Source organism: Moschus berezovskii, chromosome 14 (assembly GCF_049115385.1).
Source record: "Moschus berezovskii isolate FMDL1 chromosome 14, NW_MosBer_1.0, whole genome shotgun sequence".
In the NCBI taxonomy this organism is placed as follows: Eukaryota; Metazoa; Chordata; class Mammalia; order Artiodactyla; family Moschidae; genus Moschus; species Moschus berezovskii.
Genome location: NC_142473.1, coordinates 50,768,240 through 50,782,931, shown reverse-complemented (window position 1 = coordinate 50,782,931; position 14,692 = coordinate 50,768,240). Strand labels below are relative to the sequence as shown.

Sequence of the window (14,692 nt, the reverse complement as noted above, 5' to 3'; positions counted from 1 at the left end):
AAAATCCGTGGATGCTCAAGTCCGTTATATGAAATGGCATAGTATTTGCACTGTATACTCTAAATCATCTCTAGATTGCTTATAATGTCCAGTGCGATGTAAATAGTTTACTGGTGCATGGTCAATTCATGGTCAAACGAAAAAAGTTTCGTTTTTTATAATTGGATTTAAAAATATATATATCTTCAGTTCATGGTTGGGTGAATCTGTGGATGCAAAACCCGAGGATACAGAGGGATGGCTGTCTTTCAGTCTTAATAAACAACTTATGTAAAATCATGGCTAGTGAAAGAGTGGGGTTTTCAACGCAGCAAAAATTTATTTAATTTTGTCAGTCCTGAGCTAGGGTCTGCAAATACCAAGTTAAGTTGGACAAGGTTCTAGTCCTCTAGGCACCTGTGGTCTTGGAAAGGGAGGCAAACAGTTAAACTGGCCATTTCACCAATATATAGGAGTTAAAATACTGGAGGTAGACACAGGGTGTGCAGTGCAAGGGAGGAAGGGAACTAATAGTTGCTGTCTACATCTGTGTATTAGGCATTCCATTAAGTTTATTCCACTTAATGATTTCCTGAATATTAGAGGCAGGTATCAATATCCTCACTTAACAGATGAGGAAAAAGTCTCAGAGAGTTGAACTTACTTGCCCCAGGCTCTCTCTAGTCTATATCAGAACCAAGAATCTAGGATTTTTCTGTCATACTCACATCAGCTAGCTTCAGGGAGCCAAAAGATTCACAAGAGAAGGTGAACTGAGTCTTGAAATAATTCTGGACCTCAACCAGCCACAGGGAGCCAGGGGTAATGTTAGGGCGAAGAATATCTTGAGCAACAGTGAATGAAAGTGCATGGGGCGGGGAGACAGGGAAGAATAAACAGTTTGTTACTCGGAAGCAAATAGCAAGTAAGGAGATAGGTTTGTAAGTCACGATAAAAAACCTGACCTATCTGCAGTAACCTTTGAAGAGTCTTAATCAAGTAGATGACCTCATGAGATTTGCATCTTACTCTGGTAGTTGGACGGACACGAATGAGCGACTGAACTGAACTGAACTGAACTGGTAGTTGGTTTGGGGGCTTCCGTTGTGGCTCAGTGGTAAAGAACCCATCTGCCAATGCAAGATACCCATGTTCCATCCCTGGGTCAGGAAGAACCCTGGAGAAGGAAGTGGCAATCCACTCTATTCTTGCCTGGGAAGTCCCATGGACAGAGGAACTTGGTAGGCTATAGTCCATGGGGTCGCGAAAGAGTCAGACACAATTTATCGAATAAACAACTGGTAGATGGTTTAGGGAAAGGCAGGATGTAAGGACACTTCTTGCAAGGGCCTCAGTTCAGAGGACAGGGAATATGGCTCACAGCTAATGAAGTAGCAGTGGAGCTGGAGAGAAGTAGATGAATTCAAGATACACTTTGGAAATAAAATTGGAAGAACTTTTGGGTTGATAAAGATGTATTTAAGAGATAGAGTCAGTAGGACTTGTTGACAAGGTGATGATGGGAGGAGGTGAAGAAAATGGGAACTTTAGATGACACTTTAGGCTTCTGGCTCAGTTGGAATTGTCAAACATAGTGTCATTTATAAATAAGAAACAAAAGAGAACAGTTTGGGATTGGGAAGAAGGGAGATGAAATATTGAGAATTACACATCTTGCTTTTGAGGTATCAATCACTATAGGATGGAAAGTCTGATTTAGTGAGATGGTGATGGCTGTGGATGCCAGTTATTGATTTGTTCCAGTGGACTGTGAGTCAAGTGAGAAGAGCAAAAGACAAAGGACAGAGCAATGATACTACATGGATTAGGTGTGATTAGCATTTACACAGGATTAGCAAATCCTGTACTCTTGCCTAGAAAATCCCATGGATGGAGGAGCCCGGTAGGCTGCAGTCCGTGGGGTCGCTAAGGGTCAGACACGACTGAGCGACTTCACTTTAACTTTTCACTTTCACACATTGGAGAAGGAAATGGCAACCCACTCCAGTGTTCTTGCCTGGAGAATCCCAGGGAAGGGGGAGCCTGGGGGGCTTCCATCTATGGGGTCACACAGAGTCGGACACGACTGAAGTGACGCAGCAGCAGCAGCAAATCCTGTATGCAGCTCAAACAAAAACAGAATTGTATTGGAAGGATGAAAGAATGGGTGGTGGGGATTTTGAGTGATTGGGACAAGGCAGAAGAATGATCATAAGCTAATAGGAAGTCAGTAATGGCTAAAACTTGGGGGGGGGATAAATAAACAGCAATATGAGCATGTTATTTAGAGATAAACCAGTAGATACCAAAGAATCAGGGCTTCCTAGGTGGCACTAATGGTGGAGAACATGCCTGCCAATGCAGGAGATTTAAGAGATGCAGGTTCAATCCCTGGGTCAGAGAGATCCCCTGGAGGAAGCCTGGCAACCCACCCCAGCATTCTTACCTGGAGAACTCTAGACAAAGGAGCCTGGCAGGCTACAGTCCATGGGGTCACAAAGAGTTGGAGACAACCGAAGCGACTTAGCACGCACCAAAGAATCAACAGAAACAGTTGAAATGATTGCTTCAAGTAGCAGGAAATGGTGGTAGATACACAAGGGGTGGCTATTTTTTTTTGCAGTAAGACTTAAAGAACTATTTGACAATGTGTCCATATACTTTGATAAAATAAAAACCAAGAGTTATAAAATTTTGGTTAAAAACCAAGCCAACAAAATACAACAACATTTAATGAGGAAGCAGAGAAAGAGAAAGAGGGAAAAGGGAATGAAGGAAGAAGAGGGAGTGTTCAGAGAAGAAGCCAAGCCCTGCAAGCGAAGAAAGAAGAGGCAGTAGGCTTCTAATGACAGAGAGTCCACAAAACAAAGGTTGGGAGTAGTTCTCAGCGAAGGAGAGAATGAAACATAAGAGTAGAGGTCTCATGGCAATGAATTGAGGAGTGAGGATGCAGTGGAATAGTGTACACAGACAGTGTAGAAAACACGCTGGAAAAGCCTGGTTGAAAAGAAAAGAAACGGAGCAGGGGGCCCCGGGGGGTGGGGGTGGGAGTGGTTGTATGCAGGGGATGCTCCCAAATAGTGCTGGTTATGGCACCTGTTGAGGAACCTGGGGCAGGGTAAGGGGGACCTGAGTATGATGGAACAGGTAGGGTTGGGAGTCAAGTCAAGCTCACAGCATTTCTGGGTTAGGGAGATAAGCTGTCTGTGGCAGTCAACAGTTGAGGGTTCAACAGGGCTTCCAACTCTGCAGAATAAGGGACCAAGCCACCTGCTGTGGGGCAGAGGACAGGCCCACCCTTCTAGCAGGAGAGGGTCAAGGGTTCATTAGTGTCTTCAGCAGAGCTGGGAAGTTGGGTGTTCCCCAGCCTGTCACAGGATCCCAGCCAGGGCCAGAGCAGAAACCTTGACCCTCCACCTCTTCATTCAGACAGGACTCATGGCAGCCACGGGTTACCTAGGGAGAGGGTGGGCATCAGATCTGGACCTGCTGATATTAACAGACTACAGCCCCTTACCGTGTATTCACATTCCAGAGGCTATGTCACCCCATCAGAATTGCCCTCAAGTTCATCTTAGCAGTCAACATACTCTTACAAGTATGAATAATGTTATTTCATATGAAAATGGCCACAACCCTCCCTTCCATACTCACATCAAAGAGTCCTGCCCCACGCAGCTGGTAGAGCCTTGGGTTGAGAAAACCGAGAGGGGGTAGGCCTCTGAGGATTCTGTGTTCATTTATCAGGGATAGGAGTCCCCCAAACACTGGCGTAGAGGCCTGCAAGGGTGAGGGTGCAAGTAGAGGTTAGGGATTCAGAGTGGCTGGACTTTTTGGGAGGGATGGGTTGGAGGTCTCTGAGGAGTCAGGGGTTCTGGATGCAAGGTCTTGGGGTTGGAAGGTAGGGTATTTCTGGGTGGAGGTTTGGAGCCAGACTGATTCTCACCGAGGTACCAGACACCCATGGAATGGGCACATGGTTGCTGACCACCCAGTAGCCATCAGAGAGTGCAGCCACGTCTGGGTAGGCGCGGCCACTGGCATTGAAGTAACTGGATGGTGGCAAGTGGGCACTGGAGCTCAGGTACCGGCTTACAGCTTCCTCCTGAAAGATACTGTTGAGTCAGTGCCATCTGCTGAACTGAGGATTCCACCTGTCTCTCCTCCACCAACACAAACACACACGTACCTGGTACGAAGGCCGTGGGAACACATTGCTGAAGCCGCCACCACTGATGTAGTCAACGACCTCATCTGTGACTCGGAAAGGGTTCTGGAAGGATGTGCCTCCCACCGTGGTGACATAGGGACTGAGGGCAGATGACAGCACTCAGAATGTAGCAGTTCTAAGACACCTCCAAAATGTGTAGGGCTGGGTGAGTGTGACCTGGGTCTTGCTGGAGGGACTGGGAAAGCACTCTGGTGAAGTATGTACATGGGGAAGACTGAGAGGTTTGTGGCCCTCAAGGCATGGTCTGAGGTGACTATGCACACTTCTCCCTACAAAACCTCCACCAAATCTCCAGAACACTGGGAGCTGTGTCCTACTCAGATTCGGGGCCTGGGAACTTCGGGAAGAAGAGGGAGTGCAGGAACCAGAGCAGAGACTGAAAATTCTGCATGATCACAATCAGAGCAGGTACAGCTGAATGCTGACCCACAGGAGCACCTGGTGGGGTCAAGGCAAAGGTTCTAGACCATGAGGTCACAAGTTAGTGGTGGGCTTGGGTGCTTACCTGGAGGCAGGGAAGCTGGGACGGAACTGGTGTCTGCCAGAGACAGACCAACACCCGGCCCCACTGTCACCTGGGAGAGAGAACATTCAGTTTCATTAGTCAGAGCTTGGAATGTGGGTTCAGATGTCAAAGAGGAAATTCACGTGTTAGTTATTACTGCAAGAGGTCACAGTTGAGGTCAGCTCAGTGGTCCAGGTTGAGTTCAGATTATGAGTTAGAGATCAGGTCCAGGAGTTACTGTGGGGTCAAAGTTCTCATCCTGAGTGGGCGTGGGTGGTGGTGGATTGGAGTAGGAGGTCACCTGAGGCAAAGAGCAGGGTAAGACCCCGAGCAGCCGCCTTCATGAGCTCAGTGTTGACCCGCTGGATATAGGTGCTGCTGAGGGAGTCCTCGTCATCGCCGTAGCTCACGGTGTGCACGTATGGCAGAGCTGACTCGTTACTGAGCAGCAGAAGCCACTGCAGGAAAGGCTCCTGTGACTCATGCCGGCCTGCATGTTTTTTGGAGAGGGGGGCACAAGGGCAATCATTTGGGAAGTTATCGGGATCTCCCTCTAGCTCATGGAATTCCCTTGAGGGAGCAAAGATCACTACTCCCCCCAATTCTGTCCCCACCAGTCAGTCCCCTAGGCAGTACCAGGGCTACTGTACACCCAGGTAGAGATGTTGGCACCAGCGCTCATGAGGTACTCCACGTCTAGGCTGGCCTCAATCCCGGCCCGGCCCCGGCCCTGTTGTCCGACCACACGGGCTACCGATGCCTGGTGTGCAAAGTCCCCACCGAAGAGGCGCATGAACTCAGCCAGATCTGAATCGTGGAAATACTGCTCCAGGAACTACAGAGGGAGTCAGAGGAGATTCATGGGTCAGAAGACACAGCCCCAAGGGTCAGGTCAGGGAATGCTGTCCCAGATCACGGGATGAGAGAGCCCAGGGGTTAGAGTCGGAGAGTCAGCCCCAGGCTGGTCAGGCACCTTGAGGAGGCTGTGAGGATGCTGAGGCTCCCTGCATGGCTCACCTGAGCACAGGCTTGACTGTTGTTGGTTGTGCCAGAGCCCACATCTTGTGCCGTCAAGTTGTAACGCTTACGGATCACGGATGGGGTCACTCCCAGGTGCAGGCCAACAGTCCCCAGCACCTGTGGCTCAGGGCGTTGCCTCAGGGTTGATGTAGGAGGAAAACGATGCAGCCCCCCCACTGTGGGGAGGAGTCAGGCTTGAGGAAGAGATCTTTTAGACTCCAGCCCTCATTTTACCACTGTGATCCCACCCCCACTCGCACCCCCTGTGGCACCTAAACTTCTCCCATCCCTGGCTCTGCCCCTCCAACCTCCACCAGCTCCACTGGGTGTTACCAAAGTCCACATGCGGGGCCAAGGCCTTTGGGAGCCGGTAGGGATGTGGGGACCTCACAGCATGGGTCTCTGCAGGTCCTCCCATATAGTGATGAAACTCAGCCCCAGAGAGCAGCAGCTCTGCCTGCCTGGAGGTCAGAAAACATGGAGAAAGCACAGGTCAGAAAACAGGTCAGAAAGCATGGAGCAGAGCAGAAGAGGCTGCCTGAGCATCACCAGGTAGTTAGTTGTTATCTCCCCAAGCATTTTCACGCACAGCACCTGCAAACTCTCGGCTCCCTCCCCCTGGTAGGGAGACAAATCTCCCTGATGGGGTGATCAATACCCTCTATGAGGCAATTATCCCCTCTCACCGGACACTCAGCCAGCAAGTCAGAAAGTCCTGTGTGGTCACTGAGTGGCAATTCCGGGCTCCAGCTGCCAAAAGCCATTTATGGACCGTGTGGAGGGTCAATGGTGATGGCCGGACCAGTTCAGCCACATCCTCTAGGGTCAGGTACTTGCCTGCAGGGGTTCAGGAGAATTGCCTTCGTTCATTGCTTTTCCAAATTGAACTTTTTGGACTTCAACCAGGAGACACTGGGACTTCCTAGGGAAATTGGAGCAGGGGCTTGAGGGATGGGTGGGAAGCTTCTAGTAAAAAGGCAGGCCATACAGGTGTAGGCTCAACTTGGGGGAATATGGATTTATCCTAAAGGAGAGTAGGTTGCAGATACCGCATGATCATGAAAAACAAATGAGATTAATAGATTAAAAATGTTCTTTTGGGGGTTGGGGGGCATGCCACACAGCTTGTGGAATCTTAGTTCCCCAACCAGGGATAGAATCCAGGCTGCAGCAGTGAGAGCACTGAGTCCTAACCACTGGACTGCCAGTGGAATTTTAAGTTTATTTCCAATAAAAGTTTTCAAAACTTTCAGGACCAGTTATAAGATGATATCTCATTTAGATATCTTCATACTTACTGATTTTAAGCTAATCATGATGGTGAGTCACTGTTCTGCATGGATCATGCACACACCTCCTGGGTGAACCTTAGATTGCCCCCTTACACGCTTACTACTCCCTCTCCTTCCCCACCCCAAAGGGTTTCCTCGGAGGAAGCACACGGTGCAGTTTGACCACTGGAGCAAAACACCAACTCTTGGAGCAGAGTGTGAAGTAAAGAGAGTGGATTGGAGGGGAAGGGATGGCAGACCAGCGAGGGGGGTGGGCAGCAGTCCAGGTGAGAGAGTAATCAGCTGAGTTGGTGGCAACAAGGAATGATGAGAGACTGGACTTTTCAGAGTTGGAACTGACAGCTTTAGTGTTTGAGTGGAGGAGTAAATGAGAGTGAATTTAGCAGGGGTTGGAGGTGAAATCTGAGGTAGTGAGCTAAACTTACATGTACTGGATGCTACTTCCCCATTTGTCTGGCAGCTGGTAAGCAGTAGAGTCACAATTTAAATTCAGGTTTGATCACCAAGCCTATGCTCTTAACCATACCCACTTTCAGTTTTTTAGCCTGATAAACACAGGTGGAAAGTTTTGGAGGGAAGAAATGTGAGTTAGTTTTGGACAGTCTACTTCCCATTCACCTTTTTATTCAGAAACTCTTCAGTGAGGATCACTGCCATTCATCTGTCCTATACCACCCCCTCCGCAGGCCACAAGAGCATGCCCTTGACATGACCTGCACCGTCCCATGCTCAGCCCAGCCCCGTGTCCCTCCACCGCCTCCCACATCCTGCCCCGCGGTCCCGCCAGGCACCGTATCGAGGAGAGCCAGGATCCGACACAGCCTGCACCAGCTCTGATAGTCTCTTCACGTTTTGCTGTCTCAGGGCAAATGTAAGAGTCAGCTCTTCCTCAGGGTCCGCACGGCCCAGGGACACCCAGCCAGGTGGCAGCCTGCAGGGTCAGGGGTCACACAGCCTTCATTATTAAAGTGGGGATGGGAAGGTTCAGCATTAGACCTGGATTTGGGGGAAGATTCCGGAAGCAGATTTGAATCACAGGAGGTGGATGATCAGACAGAGCCTAGGAACTATGGAGGCGGGTACCAGATGCTGGTAAGCCGGTGAGGGAGGCTGGAACCAGGATAATAGATGCAGGACAAGCCATGGGGAAGGGGCGGTCAGTGCTAAGTCAACTCACCTCCTCTGCTGGTCAGGCTCCGGGCTGTAACTGCAATTGCTGGCGACAAAGAGGGCAAAGAGCCCTAGGAGGCTGCAGGGACAGCACACGGGTTTCAGCAGGAGCTGGACTGCTGCCGTTCCCACCCTCCAACATAAACTCCCTCCAATGTGATCCCCTTCTCCCAGAGCCCCCCAGTTTCTCACCAGGATCGGGGTCCCATTCTGCCTTTCGGCTCGTCCACTGTCATGTGACAGATCACATGAACCCTGTAGTCCTCCACCACCACCTCGGCCTAGGAACTAGTGACGTGCTTGCCCCGCCTTCAAATGGGTGGTCCTGAATGCTGGAGAAGGGGCGGGGCGGCCACTCGGATGCTCCCTCTGTGGACGGTCAAACACTCCAGGACTCACCACAGTGTAGGCAGTGCTTAAGAAAGGGGCTCCGGAGGCCCATAGACCCAGAGATCCAGGTCCTTACAAGACGTATGATATCAGGAAAGTCACAGCTTCTTGGAGCCTTGGTTTCTTCGTGTAGAATACGAGACTGTTAGGTTAAAAGTGCTCTGCCTCAGCGGATTGCACTGAAAATTTACAGAGATAAAGCAAGCAAACCCCTCAAAGAGCCTCATGTGGCAGAAGCTCAACAAATGTGAGCTGTTATTATATACGAATATATTATAGTGTATATAATGACCCCACGAAAAACAAATAAACCACTTGGCTGCTCTTGTATCCACCCCCACCTCTTTGAAGACCCTCAAGTCTAGAGCTGGTCATCTCCAAGGTCTTCCCAGCCAGCCAATTCCTCTAGATTGCTGCCACAAGCAAGCTCCTGCTGTCTGCCTTCATCTGGCGTCCTGCCCATGTTAGAGGGAAAGGTCGACTGCAGAGAGATGTGACAGCCTCAGGCTAGGCTTGGGTTCCCAGTGCCATCCCCACTCATCCCCACCCTAGACACCCCTATGTCCATCCCACTCTGTGCCTCCTGAGGCGTCTACAAGGTGTCAGGAGCCTTTCCATCACTGCCCCGTCCCTATGGGCCCAGAGAACAGATCCGGACACTGGATACAAACTGCAGTTTATTAAGGCTCCAGAGTGAGAATTGGCACTTGATTCTGGGCAGGGGCAGGGGTGTCAGTGGAACCCAAAGGAGCTGGGCCCGAACAAAGTTGCAGGGGCTGCCCCCACTCCCCTACCCCCCAATAAATAAAGTCTCAGCTCCATCTCAGGGTGCTGGCACAGGGCAAGAAGCCCTCACTGAGGGGAACCCTGGGGCTGCTGCCTCCTTCCTCATCTCTCTCCCTGCGTCGGACCTGGCCACAGGTCAGTGCCCAACTGGGCCTTGCGGTACTGGGGCTCTGCCAGGGCTGGGGCAAGACGTGAGACCTGCCCCTACTGGAGGACTCTGGGGTGGGGAGCTGGCCTCCCCCGTGGCCAATCATGGTCCGAGGCTGCCCGGGCAGGCTCAGATGGGGCCTGCATTGGGGACACTGTGCGCATCCCAGGTCGGGGCCCGGTCCGGGCCACACCTAGATATGGAGCTCGGTGTCGTCTGGTGGCTCCAGGCCAGACTCTGCGCTCAGAGCTGAGGCTGAGGGGCCCTGGGCCACCCCGAATGGTGAGACGACGGGTGAGCGAGCGGCCAGAGGAGACAGTGATGGTGAGAAGCTGGGGGACATGGCCGCCGAGGACAGGGAACCTTCGTGGCTGATGGGGGAGCGGTGAGAGGCTGGTGGGAAGACAGCCCGGGTTGCAGCCGTGCTGGCTGGCTTGGGGGGCACAGACTTGGCTCCTGGGTGGGCCACGGCAGTGATGAGGGGTGGTGGGTCAATACGGGGCGCCGGGGGACACGGCCGAGCTTCATCCTTGAGCCGGGCGATCTCTGTGAAGACACTGGCTAGCGGCTGGAACTGAGGGCACCAGCTCAGCAGGTAGTCCCAGTTGTAGCTGCCACGGAGCTCTTCCTCGCCGGCCACAATGGCCGTCAGCGCTCCCGCCACACAGGGCTTGCCATCTGCTGGAAAGCCATAGTCCCCTGTGGGTGCGGGGCTTAGGCCACAGCCCCCCAGGAAGGTGGTGGTAGTGGCTGGGGGGCCGTCTTCTCGGTACAGAGTGGCTCCTGCACCTGGCAGCAGCAGCCCTGCCTTACGGCCCTTATACCAGGTGTCAGGGGCAGGTGGCTCGCAGGACGTGTCACTCAGTCCATCTGCATCCTGCTGGATGCCGGAGTCAGGGCCGCGGGCAGCCAGGGAGGAGGCCACACTGGCCACGCGGGGGAACTCGTTGATCATGCGGATCTCGTCATCTTCCGCAGCCTCCGCTGAGCCTCGGCCGCTTGAGTGTGAAGGGTCCAGGGAGCCACCGCGGGGGTAGGGTCCTCCAGCTCCTGGCCCACCGTAGCTGGGGAGAGTCTGGTGATACAGGTGCTCTGAGGGCGGCGGGCTGGGTGGCTCTCGGCCTAGCTTCTGCAGCGAGCCGCTGGCCAGGGGTGCTGCCTGGGACATTGGGCCAGGCGCCGCCTCAGCTTTGCGACTCCGGGCCCGCACCAGTCCCAGGACAAGGGCTGCCACGGCAAGCACCACCACGACTCCCAGAGAGGCCGCCACAGCTCCCACCAAGAGCAGGTTGAGGTCAGGTGCCAGGCCCAGCGCGGTGTGGGTGATGTCCACAGTTACGGGCACTGTGGCACTCCGAGAACCAGGCAGAGGCCCCCGTGCCACCACCTCCAGCCTCAGCTCCCGCGGCGCCTCGCGTCGGGTCCGGCCCCCACCCCCGGAGGTGCCTGTTCCACTGCCTGGTGCCCGGCTGTCCACCCGCAGGTACAGGGCACCTGTAGTCTGGTTGATACCAAAATAGGGGGACGAGGCGGCCAGAGAGTACAGCACCAGGCCGTCAGCACCTCCATCCTCGTCTGTGGCCTGCACGTGACCCAGGCTGTGGCCACGCCGTGCACCTTCTGGCACCTGGAAGTGGAAAGCTGGAGCCAGGAACACTGGGTCATACTCATCCTCACCGGTCACCAGCACTGACACAGTGACTGAGGCGGACAGGTTCCCAGCATCCGTAGCACCCACCAGCAGCTGGAAGCTGCCAGTGTGCTCGTAGTCAAAGGCCACTCGTGCCCGTAGCTCCCCAGTTGAGCTGTTCAGTGCAAACGCCTCGCGGCCCTCAGGCCCCGGCCCAGCCTCCAGCAGGCTGTAGTGGAGCCTTCCAAAAGCCCCGGCATCCCCATCGATTGCGTGCAGGGTGGTCACAAGAGTGCCTGGAGGCTGGTTCTCAGCCAGACTGGTGCTGAGCAAGTTCAGAGGGAAGGAGGGGCCGTGGTCATTCACATCCTGGACCTCGATGGTCACTGGTGCCAGAGCAAAGTGTGCCCCGGCAGGGTCGGCAGCCTGCACTACAAGCTGATGTCGAGCCTGGGTCTCACAGTCCAAGGGGCGGGCCAGTCGCAAGTCCCCGGAGCTCTCATCCAGCTCAAAGAGCCCCAGAGGGTCGCCTGAGCTGAGGGTGAAGCGCACAAGGCCATGGGGGCCCGGATCAGCATCGGAGGCCTCCACATGCAGCAGCTCGGCCCCCACAGGCGTGTCCTCAGGCACCGCCACACGGTAGGCCGCTCGGGCGAAGACAGGTGGGTTGTCGTTGACATCCAGCACGGTGACGGTGACTGGCACAGCCGAACTTCGAGGTGGCTGCCCCCGGTCAGTTGCAGCCACAGTTAGGTTATACTGGGTTAGGCTTTCAAAGTCTAGAGGCTCAAGCAACACCAGGCAGCCCAGGGCCCGGGGGCCTAGTCCATCACCCTCCCCAGCCTCCGCCAGCCGGGGTTCCAGCTGGAAGACTCGGCCCCGGTTGCCACTGACAATGCTGTAATCCACGGCCGCATGGCTGCGGCTCCCATCGGCATCTGTGGCCTCCAGGGTGAGCAGGGTGGAGCCGGGTGGCAGATCCTCAGTCACAGCCACACGGTAGTGTGGCAGCGTGAAGCTCGGGGCATGGTCGTTCTGATCCTGCAGCTGCACGTGCACTGTGGCGCGGGTGGCCCGACCTGGCACTCCGTGGTCTCGGGCTTCCAGCACCACGTCCACCATGCCTGGCCCTTCATGGCCCAAGGCCACTGTCCCCATTGTTGTGAACAGGGTCCCTGAGATGTAAATGGAATGAAGAGAAATATGCCATCAGCAGAGGCTGTGGGTGAGCAGAATGACCCTCTGGGGACAGGGAAATGGCCTTGGAAGTCAGATTCCAGGGAGTGGCCTGTGTGCTGGGAGATTATGGAAGGGGCTCCAGGATTCAGGGAATGGCTTCTAGACATGCAGTCAGGACAATGCTTAAAACAGAGACAAAGGGGGACTTCCCTGGTGGCCCAGTGGATAAGAATCCACCTGCCAATGCAGGGGACATGGAAGGGTTTGATCCCTGGTCCGAGAAGATCCCACATGCCCTGGGCAACCAAAGCCTGTGCGCCACAGCTACGGATCCTGCGTGATGCAACTACTGAAGCCTGTGTGCCTGGAGCCCATGCTCCACAATGAAAGAGGCCACCACAATGAGAAGCCCATGCACTGCAATGAAAAGTAGCCCCGGACCACTGCCACTACACAAAAGCCTGCGAGCAACAACGAAGACCCAGTACGGCCAAAAATAAATAATTTTAAAAAAAGATACTAAAGGGGGAAAATGTCCCCCCTAGGTCAGAGATCCAGGAATTAGGAGTTCAGGCAAGAAATTTGAGGGATGAGGTCAAAATATGCCCCAGCACAGTCAAGGATAAGGGGTTGACGCCAGGAAGGACACACCGTTGTTGGGGTCAATGCTGAAGCCCTCAGCAGGGGAAGCCAGGTGGTAGGAGACATGACCGTTGGCGCCCGAGTCCCGGTCAGTGGCCGAGACGGAGAGAATGGCACTGCCCGGGGGTGTGTGCTCAAGCAGCATCACCTGAGGTATAAGACAAGGGTTTACGGCTGAGCTTCTCAGCTGCCTTGCTGCTCACACAGCCTGTGTTCTGCAGCTTGGTCCCATGAGCTCTGCTGGCACCCGTTCCAGCTTGGAGCCCTTATACCCCTAATATTGTCCCCCTTTCCCCATTTCTGGGCCCTGGATGCAGAACCCAGACACAGGTCCTAGGACTTAGAAGGCTGGTTTGAGATGGGACCTTTATATCCCCCAAGCTCTATCCCCAAGTCAGTTCCAACATACAGCACACCCCAGCTCCTTCTAGCTTTGTCACTTCCCTCCATCATGAACAACCCTGGGCCCAGAGGTGGGAGCACTGGCACCTGGTAGAGAGTCTGTGAGAAGGCAGGTGCGTTGTCATTGACATCCTCCACGAGCACTGTGAGGTTGGCCCGGCCCTCGTGAGGCCCGTCGTGTGCCAGGAGCTGCAGGTGGTAGCGGTCGCGCTGCTCAAAATCCAAGGGGCCCGTGAGGGATAGGCGGCCTCCATAGCGGCCGACACTGAAGGGGTCCTGGGGCCCAGAAGGGCTCAGAACATACCACAGCACTGGTCCTGAGTCCACATCATTCCCCGTTACCTGTGCGATCTCCGAGCCCAACAGTGTATCTGCAATACATGGCATGAGTGTGTTTGTTATAGTCGCAGATAGTCCTGGAGCCCCATGGTGGGAAATGATGCTTCCCTACCACCCTTTATACCTCTCACTTGACCCAGTCCTCACCTTCTGACACTCGGAGCTCCCAGGGCTGGGGGATGGTGGGGCGATTGTCATTGGTGTCGATGACCATCACCGTCAGGGTAGCTGAGCCCACCAGGGCTGGGCTTCCTCTGTCTGTGGCCATCAGCACCAGCCTGAACACAGAGCGCAATCAGGGGGTGGGGTCTGGGATAAGCGAGAACCCTGGGCAGGGACAGGAGGGCTCAGGACAGGTGGCAGGGGTGGAAGTGGGGAACTCAGGATGTGGCCTAGGAATTGAAGGGGATTTAATGCAGGATTCAAAACTGCATGGACCCAGGAAGAAGTCTCAGGGTCTACAGAGCTAAGCTTCACCGTGTTTCGGCCCAGATCTCGCGGTCCAGGATAGCTGTGGTGGTGATGGTGCCCGTGGCTGGGTCTACATGGAACAATCCCCGGGCTGGCTGGGATGCGGCCAGACTGTAGGAGATCTGTCCACCGGGGCCTTGGTCCAGGTCATCTGCTTCCACCTGGTGGGAGTAGGAGGCTGCTGGCACTGGGCTGGTGGCAGACAAAGTCTGCCCAGCCCTGCCCCCATCTTCCTATCACACCCCACACCTGCAGCAGGGGTCCCTCCAAGGGTCTGGACTCTGGCAGGAAGGCCACGTAGTGGGGCTGCAGGAAGCGGGGCGCGTTGTCATTGGCATCTTGCAGGGTTAGAGTCAGCACGGAGAAGGCATAGGCTCCTCCACTCTCCGCCTGCAGCACCAGTCGCAGCCGTGGGTTTGCCTCAAAATCCAGCCCCTCTGCTGAGCGGACTGTGATGGCTCCTAGGGGAAGGCAGAATGGATCACTGACAGACCTCTTGTTTGCCCTA

The 14,692-nt window shown here is 54.3% G+C and overlaps 2 protein-coding genes across 2 annotated transcripts in view; both read right to left on the bottom strand.

Moving 5' to 3' along the window:
* Nucleotides 1-299: 299 nt before the first annotated feature.
* TPP1 (tripeptidyl peptidase 1) lies at nt 300-8,506 on the bottom strand. The gene is made up of 13 exons (XM_055423485.2): nt 8,390-8,506; nt 8,205-8,276; nt 7,819-7,958; nt 6,422-6,572; nt 6,069-6,196; nt 5,733-5,911; nt 5,352-5,550; nt 5,017-5,205; nt 4,716-4,785; nt 4,169-4,289; nt 3,926-4,084; nt 3,634-3,759; nt 300-3,435 (listed from the first exon to the last, which is right to left on the bottom strand). Exons 1-13 carry the CDS (start codon nt 8,431-8,433, stop codon nt 3,295-3,297), a joined length of 1,719 nt encoding a protein of 572 aa, XP_055279460.2. The 5' UTR covers nt 8,434-8,506; the 3' UTR covers nt 300-3,294.
* Nucleotides 8,507-9,251: 745 nt separating this feature from the next.
* Nucleotides 9,252-14,692, bottom strand: part of DCHS1 (dachsous cadherin-related 1) — a 37,038-nt gene continuing 31,597 nt past the window's right edge. The window contains exons 16-21 of the mRNA XM_055423483.2: nt 14,434-14,645; nt 14,191-14,345; nt 13,861-13,991; nt 13,462-13,745; nt 12,982-13,120; nt 9,252-12,326 (exon numbers count right to left, since the gene is read on the bottom strand). Of these exons, the coding sequence (XP_055279458.2) occupies nt 9,715-12,326; nt 12,982-13,120; nt 13,462-13,745; nt 13,861-13,991; nt 14,191-14,345; nt 14,434-14,645 (3,533 nt within the window). The 3' untranslated portion in view covers nt 9,252-9,714. The remainder of the gene's footprint in view (nt 12,327-12,981; nt 13,121-13,461; nt 13,746-13,860; nt 13,992-14,190; nt 14,346-14,433; nt 14,646-14,692) is intronic.